The sequence below is a fragment of the Mauremys mutica genome, chromosome 7 (assembly GCF_020497125.1).
Source record: "Mauremys mutica isolate MM-2020 ecotype Southern chromosome 7, ASM2049712v1, whole genome shotgun sequence".
Classification (NCBI taxonomy): Eukaryota; Metazoa; Chordata; order Testudines; family Geoemydidae; genus Mauremys; species Mauremys mutica.
Genome location: NC_059078.1, coordinates 101900683 through 101916877, shown reverse-complemented (window position 1 = coordinate 101916877; position 16195 = coordinate 101900683). Strand labels below are relative to the sequence as shown.

Genomic DNA, 16195 nt, shown 5'->3' with positions numbered 1-16195 from the left:
GCAAAGTCCCCTTGGCTGGATTAACATGCACGGTGTCCTCAGCCAGTGCATGTTAAACCGCAGATAATCCACAGCCTGGCACAGAGGGGGCAAAACGGACCTAACTCCCGTTCATTCAGCCCCTGCCAAGGCCGCCTGCCCCTGCAGGTGGGGACACGCCTGCCAATCTCTCTTGCCCTTTTAAGAGCAGCCCTGTCGTGTCAGGCCTGTGACGTCAGAGAGCGCAGAGCCCTAGTCCCTGCTGCCTCTGTTATTGCAGCCAAAGGCTGGGAGTAGCAGCAGCGACCCGGGCGGCTCTGGCTGTGCGAGGGGCTTCGCGCAGTGCAGCTTCCCGGGTGCGTGCGGGGAGAGCGCTGGAGCCCCTGCCGCAGAGCCTGGCCATGCACAGGGATTCAGCCGCCGCCGCCGCCTCCACCAGCAGGAACTTTCCTGGCGGGAGCTTAATGGCTGCGAAGGGGGAAATCTAAGAACAAAGTCTTCGCCTCCAGCCCAGGCGCCGGGGAGAGGGAGATCCGGCAGCAGCAGCAGCAGCAGCAGCAATGAGCCCAGGGGCTGCTTGGCATTGATGTCTCCGTGCCTCCCCCCGGCGGGAGGACTGAGAATCCCTCGCGTACCTGGGGCACAGCCGAGCGAGTGAGCGAGGCAGGGGCGGCCGAGGGGCAGCGGCTCCCCCGGGGCTGCTTTGACACTGACTTGGAAACTTCCACGGGGCCGGGGCTCCCCGGCCCGCCGGTCGCACCCCGCCGCCTCCCCCCCGCCCCGGAGAGCCCGCTTGGCCGCGGGTTCGGGGGAGCGGGTGAATCTCTCCGCTCTCCCCTGCCGGTGTCATGGCGGTGAAAGGGGCTGCGGCAGGTACCGGAATGTTGTTAGTAACAGCCAACGTTGGATCCCTCTTTGATGATGTAAGTAGCGCGGCTGTGGGGTGTCTGCACCCCGGCGGGGGGGGGGGGGGGAGGCGGGAGCCCAGGTTGTCGCTGCCGGGGCGTCCCCGGGTCCCAGCTCGCCCGTGCGGCGCCAGGTCCCCCGAGCCCTTGGCCGGGCTGCGCGGAGGATGCCGCCTGTGTGTGTGTGTGTGTCTCTGGGGCGGCGGAGGTCCCGGTGCATCTCCCCGGAGGGGCTCAGAAGAGCGAGCAGGATCCTACTTCCTTGGTGGGTGGGTTTTGCCCGGTCCTAGCGCCCTGCCGCCCGCGGTTCTTCTCCGGTGAAGGGGGCAGGGGCTCAGAGCGCCCCCAGCCCGAGCAGCACCGGCGCTAGGGCAGTGCCAGGGGCAGCGCAGGCCACTTGCAGGGGTCGTGCTCGTCCTCTGAGCCCCCCCCCCCCGCCCCCCAGCGGCTCCGGCGGCGGGAGGGGCCCGGGGAAAGGGCTGTGGCTCCAGCTGCCTCACCGGCACGGGGGGATGCGGGGACATCACCTCACCGTCACCGCTCCTAGCGCGGCGGGGCGGCTCGGCTCTCACGGGCTGGGGGGCGGCGGGTCCCGCACGGACAGTCCCGGTCCTGCCTGCCGGGCGTGGGAAGCGACTGCCTCCGTGCTGCTGCAGCCGCCGCCACTTCCCCGCACGCCCTGCCTCGGGGCTGGGGAAGCCTCCCCGCAGCTCCGCTGTCTCCCTCCCCGCCCCATTCCCGGCAGCGTGTCGCCAAGTATGTGCAGCAGCACCAGGCTGGCAGTGAGGGGCTAGCTAGCCTCCTGCCACCCCGCCCTCCCTGCCTGAAGCAGGGCCCTTCCTTGCCAGGGAGTGGGGGAAGGAGTCACTGCTTCCCATGCATCCTCCATTCCTAGATAGAAAACGGCTAGGTCTGCCTCGGAAGACCCCTGATTGGCAAATCCACCGCCCCAAGGCTTGCTCGTTGGGGAAAGTTTGTTTGTTATCAGCCGGCTTGCAACAGTGTGTCATGTTCATCCTGTGCCCTAGTGACTTTGTTGTGTTTCTTCTTGTTGATACACGCTCCCTGAGGACTGTATAAACGAAGTAGACTTCCAAAACTGAAATGGCAGGGAAAAGGTGATAGCTGTCAGTAGGGCCTTGCTGTTAATAGAAACTGTTTCACGTATGAAAGGAATATAGGCAAGAGTGTGTTAGTGCTTTTTAATTAGAAACTACTAATCGGAGATTGACTCTTGTTTAAAGAACTAGCCATGCTCATGTGCACACACTCCTCTACTCTTAAGCCTTCAGAGAGCTCTGTGCAACTCAGTGAAACTGCTGTCAAGCAACAGTCATTTTCCTTTTGATATCTTTTAGAATCTCTCTAATTATACATATATTTTTAAAACCAGAAGGGCTTGGAGTGATATCAGTCCTTAGTTGCATCTGAAGAAATGGGTTTTTTTTTTTACCCACGAAAGCTTATGCCCAAATATATCTGTTAGTCTTTAAGGTGCCACCGAACTCCTTGTTGTTTTTGTGGATACAGACTAACACGGCTACCCCCTGATATCAGTCCTTAGGTTTTCTGTGTCCTACGATCATTAATCTGAAAATTAGACTTTACAAAATATCACCTATGGTGATGATCGTGTATGATAAATCAGTTTTTATTTAGCTAATATAAATATTTACTAAAATACAAAAATAAGATGTTATATTTTCCTGTAAAGTTTGACTACTTATTCATTTTTAAATGCCATTTTCCCCAGCATTAGTGTATTTTACGTCGGCTGTTTTGTTCACCTAGCAAATTTGTAAGTTGAATATTTGCTGAAGGTGGACTTTTGTTTCTTTGGTGGCCTTAGTTAAAATGTCAAGATAGCCAAAGTAATTTAGTCTGCAGCAAAATGCTTTCTTGGAATATTATTTATACTCTTCTAAGTTTTCATTTTTTCTTAACATATCAAGCAGTATATCATGATCTCAGTCAGATGATACAATTTTCTTAGCTGTGGTTCTGAAGCCTCAGAAATAAAGCCTTACATTACTTTCATTCTCACAGGAAAAAAATAAATTCTACAGCATTCCTTCCAGTAATCTAAAAAATGCTGCAACTCAGCTATACTTCCCCCCCCCAAATATATATATTTTACATAGTGATGCTTTAATTTTTGTTTAGCGAAATATATTATTCACAGAAATATTTTAAATATTTTAACACTTGACATGACTAGGATTAAAGCAAAGAGGAGAAATTTTGTTTGTAAATTGGCCAAAGTTAGTTATCACAATGCTTTAAACTACACAACTTCAGAATGATAGCTGGCATAACAGCCAGGGTTCTGATCCTGCAAGAATTTACATGTATGGGGAGAATTCTGGTCCCTCTGAAGTCAATGGCACCAGTGAAAGTCAGTGAAACCAGGCTTTCACCCACGGTGAGTGGAGTACTACCATTGCCTCACAGTTCTTAAAATCGAGAACATATGTAAGTCGTTGCAGGATTGGGGCCCAAGATTCTATTAGCTGAAGATTGTAGCCAAGTGAACTAACATTAGATTTGCCTCATGTTCATGTGTTCTACCCAAATCATTAAATGTACCTCAGTGAGCAAGTTCCAGTTTTTTGTAGTTGTCATAATTAAACCAAGTGGGATTCACCATTCATGGGACACTGAGAGATGCCTGCTAAAGACACAGTTAATCTTTTAACTAATTTTATTAAAAAACACAGTTTGAATTCCACCTAAGTATATTTTAAAATGTACATGTATTCAGTTTTGTATTATAAAAGAATATGTACAAATTATGGCTTTGATCCTTCATACTTTTACTCAGGTGAATAACTTTATGTACATGGGTAGTCTCACTGAGTGCAATACAACTATAAATGTGTATGTGTTCGCAGGTCCAGAGCCTGAAGTGGCAAAGTAATTAGTCTCAGCATGCTTTCTCTCTTCAGAAAAATACGTGCTAGTGTGTTGGTTTAGAATGTTTTGTGTAAGTTCTCCTATGGCTGGTAGGGATTTTATCTCTGACTTTTGAGCACTGTCATTTAGGTAATCCATTTAGTGGATTTAGTGACTGCCTGGGAGCTCTTAATTTGTGTTGTAGGAGGTGTTAAAATTCTTAGAGGAACTGAAGCATTTTTATTATTCATTGCAATGTACATGACTCCAAAAAGGGATATGTTGGTTATTCTATTAAAATGAAAACACAGAGTTTCTACAACAAGAAGAAGAAACAGTGTTTTTGGATATATCAACTTTAAGGTGGGCAATAAAAAGACTGGCCTGAAGTTTCTTGATTTACATTTCTGGTTTGTTGCTGTTGGAATTGTGCCTAGAAATTGACCAGTCAGGTTTCTGGAATTGTGTCAGTTTCATTAAAGTATGATGAAGTTGAAATTAGACTGGTTTGTGGTTTTAAGCTTTTAGGTTCCATATTTATGAGTTAGCAGATGACTGCTTTTGATTGTTGGGATTTTCTTATTTGGGAAAAGAATAAGAATCTGTTCTGTGGAAGAACCTGTGACATAAGAACTTATTTGCTAGTGCAATCAGTTCATTTCTGGTAGATTTCACCCACTTAATATATATTGACTTTAAGATTTTTGCCTGAAAAATGTTTTGCAGTGCCCATATTTCTTTTATTCCAAGTTTTTAATTTTACATCATCTCTGTACATTTTATTATGATATTGCTGGGCCTCAAAATGTAGTGTCATTCATTTTTAATGATTCAACATGGAAATTGGAGGTGGGCTGGAGGTTTGAATCTGAATATTCTGTGCAACACTGTACTATGTTCTTTGGCTCATTGGTGTGTAATTCATCCTTGTGCAGAAGGCTTGTGCAAGGCTTTACACACTTTAAACCCCATATTAAGATTGCCTAAGGGAAACTGCACTCAGAGGCCTTGAAGCCCTGTGTGCTGCTGTTTTGAAACTAGCCATGAACGAGGGTGGGGCGGGGGGCAAGCTGGGGGGAGGGTCTAGGAGATCTGCAGTTATATGGATCTGCTGGCCCAGGTTGCATCAAGGTGCAGTGGCTGCTCTTCCAGCCTTATACTAAAAAGTGTGTGTGATTTCTCTTCTCTCTCTATCACCCAAATAAACTGTGATTACACAGGCATTATGGTAAATAACTTTCTCTAGTTTGTAGTGTTGTTGCTGTGCAGCAAAAATATAACTTGCACTCCAAATAAGGTTATTAAGATTGGTGCTGCTTACTTGGCTGCTACACATATATTTTAGTACTGTACCTGAATATATTCCCCATTTGAAACCAACTTTTCATAGTGGAGCAGATTAAAATCTTTTTGCATGGTAGATAGGTCATGCCATCCAACTGAAACTTTCTTAATCTCAGATTAGTAGTATTGCTATTTTGGTTACCATTTTAGTAATGAATGAGAATCAGTATTTTGTGTCCTGGTATTGGGGAAAGTAAATTCTCATAACTTACTGATTTTCTCCCTTCAGTCATTTGCTCCATTTATAGCAGATTATTCATGAATTTGTGAGTTAGTATTGCGGGGTTTAACAGTCATGAATGACTGAATTGGGTTTCTTTACCTCTCCTTCCTCCCAGTCATTGGGACTATTTCATTAGACGCATAAATGCAATATTTCTGAGATTTACAAATATATTTTACAGATATGTTGGTACATACAGCTTGCTTTATGTTCTTATATACTGTACTTAATCATTTAACACAAGTCTCACTGTATAAACATTTCCTGTTTTTATCACAGTATACAGTTGCTGACAACAGAAGATGGGAGTTCAGGTTACCTGTGGGCTACTGCCTTTTTTTTTTTTCCCTTTTGCTTTTTCTGCTGCACTTGCACGACTTCACGTCTACCTGACAATGGATAGACCGTGTTTGTAGTAGCAAAGAAATTAATTTGACTGGCACATTTGTGTGTTTACTGTGTATAGTTTTGATTACATTAAAATTATAGTTAATATGCTTGCATCAGCTTTAGTGGCATGTGTTTTTTTTGGTCTAGGTTATTTTAGCACACTATTTAAACAAAACACCTGTAGCTGATATGCTGAGTAGCCAGATTCTACTTGTGAAGAGTTTTCACTAAAACATACAAACCATCAGCTTCCAGTAAAAAAACAACAACAACAACAAAAACAGTTTAGGACTTTAAGGTCTGCAGTTTAGTAAGATCCAGTGTTGACCTACTTTCCTCCTCCCAGCCTAGCTTTCTGCAATCTGTTCAATTAATTAAGAAGTAATAAATTACTTATTGCTGTTGATTTTCATTTTCTTTAGAATAAGAGTTAGGAGCCCATCAGTTGTATGTGATGAGATGGTGGTTGGGGAGGAAATGGGTGCGTTATTTAGGAAACATTTCAAATGTTAATCTTACCCAGAAGTGTGTGAGGAAGGGTTAGCAGCACTGAGGAAGGATAGATCTGTTAAAGCTTATGATAAATGCGTAGGGCAAAACTGAAAAGGGATCCACCAAAGTAGATCTTTATACTCGCAAAGCATCCTGTTAACTTCAGTGGGACTTTGCTCAGCAGGGTCTCTTTGCAGTGTTGGGACCTTAGTTTTGATTGTTAGTGTGTAATCAATTTCTTAATATATTATTGTCAATGAATGAAGCAGACTGGCTCACATGTGTACAAGCACAAGTCATACCTCTTTTTTTTGTTTAGGCAGATACCATCACCTACTCCCACCCAATGCAGGCAGACAACCACTTCTCTTCCCCCTCTTTCAGGTAAACAGATCAGATGGACCTAGGGGTTAGGGGTGGAGAAAGATGAAACTTTAAGGTAGGTCACAATTTGGGCCTAACTAAAATTTCATCATCAACACAAAGAATGTATTATTTAAACAAAAATACTTGTTCTTAGTCCTGGGGGTGGCGCTACGGTGTTTGTCTTTTAGGTGAGTAGTGGTGGGTGATACTCTTTGGGCTTTATTTTGGTCATTGGTTCAGAACTAGTGTTTAGAAATCTTACTAGTTGTGAAAGTGTCTGTATCAGCCTGGCCCAAGTTCAATTACAATATGGAAACATAACTTAAGTGAGAGAGCATCCTTTCTTTAAAATCAGGTCATTCTGGTTGCTGTCTTGCTTTTTCCTCGCTTCAGTTCTAGCAAGATTTTACCTGCCAATATTATTACTGACTCTTTGACTTAAATAGGATAAAAATTTCAAAAGTGCCTAAGGCCCATTTTCAATGAGCGTCAATGGGGTTTAGGCTCCTAAGTCGCTTAGGCACTCTGGAAATATGCTCTCATGCTTTGTATGTTGGATAGATGTGATTACAAGCTTTTTGATGATACTCAGCTATCAGTCTAGTTTGAACAGTTCTCAAGGTAGTGGGCACTAAAATCAGATCAGAATGAAAGTGTGGGTAAGAGAAAGATAAAAGCAGTTAAATCTGAAGCATAGACACTTTTCATTTAGACATTTCATTTTTAAAACCAGTTTGTCCTTTAACGGACAGTGAATGCAGTACATAATTCAGTCTTTACTAAGTTGTGATCTAAGTTTTCCATGCTTGAAATAGTTTGTGTAGTTTGCTTCTGACACTAGATTTCGATGAGCTTAATTGGCATTACCTAATAGAGATGATAAACACTTCATTCAGGAAAAAAATATTTTGAATTTTGTTGGATACCTTAATTTCTGTAGGATGGAAAAGTATTTTTTCAAGTGGGTATTAAGAAAAACCTGTGTAGTACCTAAGCAAAGCTTGAAGTTTGATAAAGCCCCTTTTACTATTCCTTCAGATCTGAACTACTATTATGCTTTTTACAAAATTATTTAAATTCTTTACTTCATTGCTAAGAACACACACGTGCAACACTTGAGTTGTCATGTTCTTATTCCTTGAGCTGTTCTGGCATCATCACGGATGGTGGCACGACAACAAGGAAGTAAAAACAAACAGTGTCAAGTCTGCCTGGATGAAGGCCTTGATTTAGCAAGTTACTTAAGCACATGTCTAACTTTAAGCATGTGTGTAGTCCTGTTGGCTTCACCGGGACTACTCATGTGCTTAAATACCTTGCGGAATCGGGACCTTAGTTAGGATCAAATCCTCTTTCTAGCATTTAGCTCAAATATGTGGTAAGGATGTAGAGGCTGGGCTGCTAGAGGGGAGTGGTGAGAGAACACAGGGAAAAAAGGAAGATTCCCCAACACCAGCTGGTCCAGTGAATTTGTGTACTGGTGATAAACCATTCCACTCCTGCCCCACCCTAAACATCCATCCGTTAGTTCAGAAAGACCCCTTGCAAAACAGCGTCACGTCACACGGTTGTAAACTCTTGGTATGGGCTCCCTTCATACTGCTACCAATATACTTGGCTTTCTGCAACCCTCATCAGAGAACTTGGCCCTAAAATCCTGAGTTTATTCACTGGTTTACTTTGTTTCTGCATCCAGGGGTTATGTGACATTGGAAAACAATCCTATTATAAGTGGGGATTCCAGCCCACAGAAGCTTATGCCCAAATAAATTTGTTAGTCTCTAAGGTGCCACAAGGACTTTTTGTTAATTTTAGGTCTAACCAACAATACTGATGAATGCTGCTTTAGAGAGCCAAAGAAGAAGCATTTTTCAGTAATTGTGTGGGTTTGGTTTTTATTTTTTTTATATCAAAACCTTTAAAATTTCTTTCTCACTTTCCATCACTGTAACCCTTCTTTTCCCCTCACCTCTCTACTGTCATCTGATGCTGGTGTCTGCTTTTCAGTTTCATATTTGGACGGTGGTATGCAGCCGCTGTCTGTGAAGATGCATAACATGAGCACTGTTTGTTGCTTGTTGTTTCTTGTTATAACAAAATATTTCCCTTCCCAGTTTCCTTTCTTTGAAGTTAGAAGGGTACTGGAAAAAGCTACATACAGTCAGTGAGTGCATTGATATCTCAATGGCAGAATCTTAAATCTGTCTTATTTTTTTTAAGTCCTTTCCCCATATTACACTCCTCCATCTTCCCTCCCCCCCCAAAAGAGAATCTCAATTGTATCTCCCCCCCCCCCTTTCACTTCTGTATTATTAGCTTGTAAAGCATTTGTTAAATCAGATGAATTGGAGGGGTTGGTGGGTGGGTTGAAACTGAAATGTGGGTCACATTTTGGCCCCACCTAAAATTTCTCCACTTGATATGAAAAATTGTGTGCGTGTGAAATCAAAGGGTCTCATTTTCCTCTGCAGCACTTGAGTGCTTTCTTTGTTGTGAGGTTTGTTACACCTTGGGAATAGGACAGATAGTAACAGTGCCTGAGGGTATGTCTACAGGTAGCGATCGATCTATTGGGGAGTGATTTATCGTGTGTGGTGTAGACGCGATAAATCGAACCCCGATCACTCTCTCGTCGACTGCTGAGCTCCAGCTCAGCGAGAGGCGGAAGCAAAGTCGATGGGGGAGCAGCGGTGCGCCACGAGGACACGAAGTAAGTAATTTTAATTCGATCTAAGATACGTCAACTTCAGCTATGCTATTCTCGTAGCTGAATTTCCATACCTTAGATCGATTTCTCCCCCGCCTCCCCCCAGTGTAGACCAGGCCTGAGGGGGGCAACTACATTATCATAGGATTGTTTTTTCTAACACACCACAAGGAACAGCTTGAAACTGTATTCCTGCTTAAGCTGCAGATGTTAGTTAAGTGGATTTGGGAGCCTGCATCAGTTTGTTAGCTCCTTGTTTGCTTATGGCTTAGGTAAATGATGATAAACAGCACAACATACATATGCACAGCATACCTGTTGCTCTCGCACATGCAGTTTTGACAATAATTTTCATAAGTCCTTTACGTGGTACTTATATATGATCTACGTGACATTAAAGCAGCTGTTTGTAGCTTTCCAGATGGCAGCATATAAGTAACTTATGCTTTCAGGACTCACTCCCTTACATAAGACAGCAGTCCCCTTCTGAGATGATAGGGTTACAAAATAGATGTATTTCTCTTTCAGGTGGCACATAGAATCCCTGTGGTTCTGTCCTGTTTAGCTGTGTGACACATGCACATCACTTCCTCCACTTTCGAGAGGCATGCAGATGGTTAACTATGCTCAGAATTCAGCTTTTATTTTCAGCTCCCTAAGGATGTGGTAGTCAATGACTGCTGAGAGGAAATTAAAGAATAAAGCAGTTGATTGTCCTTATAAATATGGGACTAAATTAAGACTCTACAGAGTAATAAAGCAGTAAAACATTTTAAATGTACCTACACAAGAGACTCAAGTAAATTATTTTCTATTTGCTGAAGAAAATAGATGGAAAAAATTGTGCTGGCCAACACACTTGGGAATATGGGCTTCAGAAAGCTTTTTATTCAGAAATAAATAAGTGCAAAATTTATATTCACACTGTATTTCTGTGTTTAAAATCAGCTTTACATTTTAAAAAAAAATACGTACACAGGATTTTACAGTACTCTCAGCATCTGGGCTTTAATATTTCCAAGATCAGACATTGTTCAGTTCCCCCTAGGCAGGAGACTGAAGTGATTATCTTGTGGACCATCTTTTCTCCTGCTGATGATTATTGTGTCTGGCACCTACAGCAGTTGCTTACATGGAAAAATAATATGTGAAAACTATATAATGTAATTTTAGCTATCTTTAATATGATGTGTTTTTTACGTAAAACAAGGAGGAGAGTTACCGAATTTCATAGACCATCTCTGGATCACAGGTCATGGTTTAAGAAACTAATGTTTTCAAAGTATTTGAATTTCAATTTATTAGGCAAATAGCAAAATACTTAAGAGAAAGTGTTAATACCAGTGTCGGCTAGTTTACTTTGCTGCATGTATTGTTGCTTACTTACAATGATATGTGAATTACAGTAATTTATTGTATGTTGTAACTTGAAATTTGGAAACAGTTGATACTAGATATTTTCCGTGTGGATAAAATCTGTATTTAAGAGGATTCAAACCTTGACTTTTATAGCAATAGTAGGATTGCCAATTTTGGTTGGACTTATTCCTGGAGGTTTCTTCGCATGACATAATCTTTAAAGATTAATCTTTAATTCCCAGAGACTCCAGGCCAATCCTGGATTATTGGCAACCCTAAGCAATAGGAATACTGATCTTAAATTTCAGAGATTTTGTTTGTTTCCAAGATCTCAACATAGTCTTTCCTTTTATATAAATTGACTTCACTGGAAGTTTCACACACACAGCTAATCTGGCTTTCAGTAATTGTGTGATGTGTCTCTAAAAGGTCTCAAGTTAATGTGTTTTTTGTGGTATCTACTTTTTCTCCATTCTGTTTCTTCTCATTTCTGTTCTCTTCCATAACCTTTGTCTCCCTTCAGACCTCTAAAAAGGCATCTCCTTTTTATCTCTTAAACATTTTGTTTCCCTGTCTTATCTCCCATTGGCAATTCTCCTCTTAATTATTTTCTTAAAGTGAGGATATATTAAAAAAGGCTTGGTAGCCTTTGCATTTACAGTTTTTTTAACACTATCACTTGGAAATCTACCAGGAAAACAGGTTTCTGATGATCTAAGATTGATCATATTAGGAAAACAAATGTGGGTGGAGGGGTTCTAATCGTAGGTGGGAAAAGTCTATGAATCCTTGCTGCTTTCTGCTCTATGTGTAATAGTTACTTTTTGCTAGTTTGAGTTAAAGGATATTTTGGAAGGGTAAAATGCACATGTTCAGTTATGGGGGCAAGTCAAGCCATATATCACCTTGAGAACAACAGTACTCTAATCCTGGTTATCATGAGCTCTACTAAACACATTTTTATTGCCTTCTTAAGTAATGAATTCTCCAGCTCCAACATTGATAGAATGCACATGGAGGCTGACCTAATTTATTGATGCAGGTTCCGTTCCCGCCCCCCCCGGGCACTTTATTACTTTTGATATTAACCAGAATATGCAAGTTAGAGCCAGAACAACATAGTATTGGTGATGTAAACTCATGTTTTTTAGGAAGGACTGTATTCTTGGCTTGTAAATGTTATTAAATCTGATTTACCATTTGTGAGTGTCCTAACATCTATGGAACAGCAGATTTTCACAAGCTTTGGAACCAGATTGTGGTTGTGCATCTTTGTGCTTGTGTGCATACATGCTGATGGAGGAATTATTGAGACCTTGAAAGATGGAATGGCTGTAAAAATGTGAAAGCTGGGTGTTTTCCCAGAAACTTCTGGCCACTGCTTTAACACCCCGGAAAGCCTTTCTTTGCCTTAATTTAGCCTAAAATGAAAATAATAAATAAATCAAACTGTAGTTCATTTTTCAACATCCCATTGCTTTGGGAGAAAGGTATTAGGGAAATATAATGTAGTGTAATTTAGTACTTTACCCAGCAGATGTTTTGATTTGCCCTTAAGAGAAGAGGGGAGTACCCTAGGGATGCATGTGAGGTTTTCTTTCTTTATGACCACTGCATGCAGATGCCATCACATCATGATTTAGTATACTTTTATGACTATATCACCAATATTAAAACAAGAAATCATTTTTTCAGATTAACTGTAGTAATGTGTAGTGCCTAGTACACGTCCATGAAGTTGTGCTATTCATTGATGATAAGAAGGACATTGGATTAAATACAATGGGCATTAGACTGAAGTAAACCATTATTATTTGTGGTATTCATCCTCTTGGCTTTTCAATACCTCTTCTAAAATTAATATACTGTTCATTGTTCTAGGTGTGCTTAGCAGCACTTGGATTATTTCATTACATCTACCATTACTTAATGTTAAAGTAGTAACATCTCAGATGTGGTATTTATTGGTTTATAGCATTTTCTAGGAAAAGTGATTGGAATTTACATGTATTTAGAATTAGAGCATGAAAGAAAGTTCTCTGTATCAGTAAACCAGATACAGAGACTTTCTTTTACACTCTAATTCTAAATACAAGCCTCATTTTTATTAAAATAGAAGAGGTTAATTAAGATCTTCTAGAAAATGAACAGCTGTTTACCTGGCCTGATTGGATTTATTGGATCAAATTCCATGAGGGTAACATTGTATGTATCAGCACAGTATCTCAAATTTCTGCCATTATTTGAGATGGTAGGTTAAAGATTGCTCCTAATTATCACATAATTGAACTGTTACTAAAATCTACATCCTCATTATACTTCAATATTTGAAGGAACTGTGTTCTCATAAAGTGAGGATAATAAAACATAAGAATGTAACTAAAAGGCAGACTTCAAGGAGGAGATTTTATTTCGGGATCTTTTGTTTGTGCCTCTGCCTTTTTGTTACAATCTATTAAAACCTTTATCTTTCTTCTTTCCACAAATTCTGTATTCACTGTGTTATGGTTTCTGTGCAACTACACCTGTAATCCCTTCTGTGTGGTCCACCAAGGGTACCCATGTTAGGTTTCCTCATGGACAGGCTTCTGGCTCCCAGCCGTCACCTATATCTCATTCCCACCTGACTGGGAATTTAAGACTGCACAGCTAGCTCCCTGCTTTAACCTGTGAACTCTTCAGCAAGCCAGACTGCCTAAATAGGCCAGTGCCTGCACTTCACTTTTCCCTCTGCCCAGAGTTATAAGTTACCCCACAATTCCAACTCCTGAGCAAGCACATTTATTCCTAAGGTAAAAGAATTGCAGAGAAAACATTAAAACCAACATACATGCATGCTTGAAACCTTACCAGAAGTCACCCCCAGTTCCATTCTAGGGTTCTGTGGGTTTTAATCCTTCAACCCATATAGGTTTTCCCCCATGGTTACGCGTTCATCCATCTTAGATTCAGAACTAATTAGAGAGTGGGCAGATCAGCTGTGCATTTATACAGCTCATGCCTTTTGATCTTGGTCTTCTGTAACAGGTAATCATCAGACAATGATCCCTTCTCCAGGTATAACTTCATCAAAATGCTGGATTTTTACATAAGTGGAGGTAGGGAATTTGCATTAACCTCCCCTAGGAATTCTCCAGGAAACCCACTTAACATTTATTATTCCAAAAGTCCACACTTCTCTGGCACATTTTCGATATATCGGTTACTCCCAGTTTTTACATCTTCCCTCCCCAAAGAGGTTATATACAATCCTGGCTCACAGCAATACATAAACTCAATACAATAATGTCTTCTGAGGATATTGCAAGAAATTGCCATAATTTGTCACATGCTGAAAAGCTATCCGTCTTATATCTACTGCCAAGTACTTCTATTTTTGAAACACCCACCACTTTTCTGGTCTCCTTTCCCCCTTCCCCTCCCCCCACCCGCAGTTTCATTTCAGCTCTTCCTTTAATAAAATTTGATGCCTCAAACTCTTAAGATTTTCTGTGATGTGAAATTAGTAACAAGGATAACAGAACAAAACAATCCTCACATTCTTATTCTCATGCAGAAAAAAGTATCATAAGAAAGAGCAGCAATGTGATAATACAGTGGAACTTAAAAGTCTTTGTAACTGCCGGATTAGTTGTTTGGGTGAAACTAGGATTGATGGTGTCTGAGAGAATGAGGGGAAACTTCAAAAAAATGTGGTATAGTCTTATTAACTGAAAGTTTTACCAATGTTTGCTGTTTTTACCGTTGTGTCTCAGAGCTCTTGTCATGGACCAGGACCATATTGCTCTTGGTGCTGTACAATCACAGAATAAAAAGACGGTCCTTGGCCCAAAGAGTTTATAATAATCTAAGTATAAAACAAGAGATAACAAATGAATATAGAGAGAATGGGGACTACAAGGCAACAGTGTCACAATGTTATGTATTATTTAAGAAAATTATGTGCAGTTATATATGGATGACATTTTAAAAAAATGGCCAGGTTATTACTTTGAAGAATTTTTTTTGAAGGCCTTTAAAATTGCAAGTAAATTCTTTAGAGTAGGGACCACTTTACTCTGTTGTACAACATCTAGCACAATGCAGCCCCAGTTCTGCTTTTGAACTGAAGGCATTATCTTAAGGCAAATAATAGAAAGTAATAAATGTTTTAATCTCAGTCAGTGTTATTCTAACCTCGATTATTTGCATCAGTGCTGACAATTATGGTATTTGCTATAAAGATTATTCTAGTCATTACTCTGTAAGCTTTGTCACATAAAGACGTCCATTACATGTTTGAGAAGAGAATTTTTTCCCCTCCTTTTGGATTTGTTTATATCAGTAAATGACTATGATGATGACCCCGTCCTCCCCCCCCCCCCAACATTTTATTCCTGCATTTGTTGTTGCCATGCCTTGAGAAATACCAGTCCAATCTAATGTAAGGATAATTGAAGGGATTAACAGGGGAAATTCTATATGAGCAATGTGATTTTTTTGAGCATGTAATTAAAACATCTGCTTGGACCTAGTGTCTTTATATTAAAATAAAACAAACCCAGAATTTGTGACATATGTAGGACGCTAATAACACTTTTCTCTCTCTGACTTCTAATGTTCCTTTGAAACCTCAAGATTCATTACAAACTCTGTATTTGTTGTTTCCTGTAAATTTTGGAAGTCTCAGGTTTATTTGAGCACATACGAGACTTCTCTAGCCTTCTTAGTGGCTACATGTACATACTGTTAGTATTTTTAAAATGTGATACTAGATGGATTGTGGAAAGTAAGCTGGGGTTGCAAGCAGAAGGTAATTCTGGATTCATAACTTTTCTTTTTGTTAAGTGATGCTGTGAGAACTTTTTTTGGAAGGCTTGTCGTATCTCAGTTGTGGCAAAATATCTAATTTTAGAGACTTTTATCAATCCCCATGGGAACAGCAAAACTAATTTTTCCCATAAGAACATCTGACAAATGTAAGCTTAACTTTTTTGCCAGAAGGAGTTTTGGATGTAACTGTTCTTTTAAGCTATGTTTGCTTGGTATTTGAAGCATTCAGAATTCAATGAAAGAATTCTGTGTTCACTTGGTATCATCAACAGTAACTGATCCATATCTGAATGCTTTAGAATTCCTATTCATTATACTGTGTCCTAAGTGAGCACTGAATAAACCCAGATAATGTTGCAAGCAAAACTCATTGACATTATTCCTGCTCTTTTTTTCAAATTGTCCAGTGTCAAGTACTTATATGAAATATGGGACTATGAATGCAAACAGAAGAAATGATAAGCTGAGATGACATTGTAGTTGTTAAAGACCAGTTATTCAGAACAAAAGTGTGTGGCGAGAACTTCTGGGCCTCTGAAGAAAGAAATGCAGAAACCAATATTTGAATTTTTGGATATGGCCAAAAATCTGAGAGGGATGTTAGTGTTGTCTTCAACACAAATAATATCAACGTTGTTTAAGAAAATATTTGGTCAGTCTAACTTAAAGCACTGGCTTCTGAGGATTGGCTGTGATACAAACTTTCTGTAAAGACAAAGAGGAGTC

At 40.7% G+C, this 16195-nt stretch overlaps 1 protein-coding gene across 4 annotated transcripts in view; it reads left to right on the top strand.

The window, feature by feature from the left end:
* The first annotated feature begins 234 nt into the window (after positions 1–234).
* The window catches only part of INPP5A (inositol polyphosphate-5-phosphatase A), a 415177-nt gene continuing 399216 nt past the window's right edge, over positions 235–16195 (top strand). For all 4 annotated transcript variants that reach the window (XM_045024848.1, XM_045024849.1, XM_045024850.1 and 1 more), the window contains exon 1: positions 235–902. In XM_045024848.1, the coding sequence (XP_044880783.1) occupies positions 828–902 (75 nt within the window). In that variant the 5' untranslated portion in view covers positions 235–827. The remainder of the gene's footprint in view (positions 903–16195) is intronic.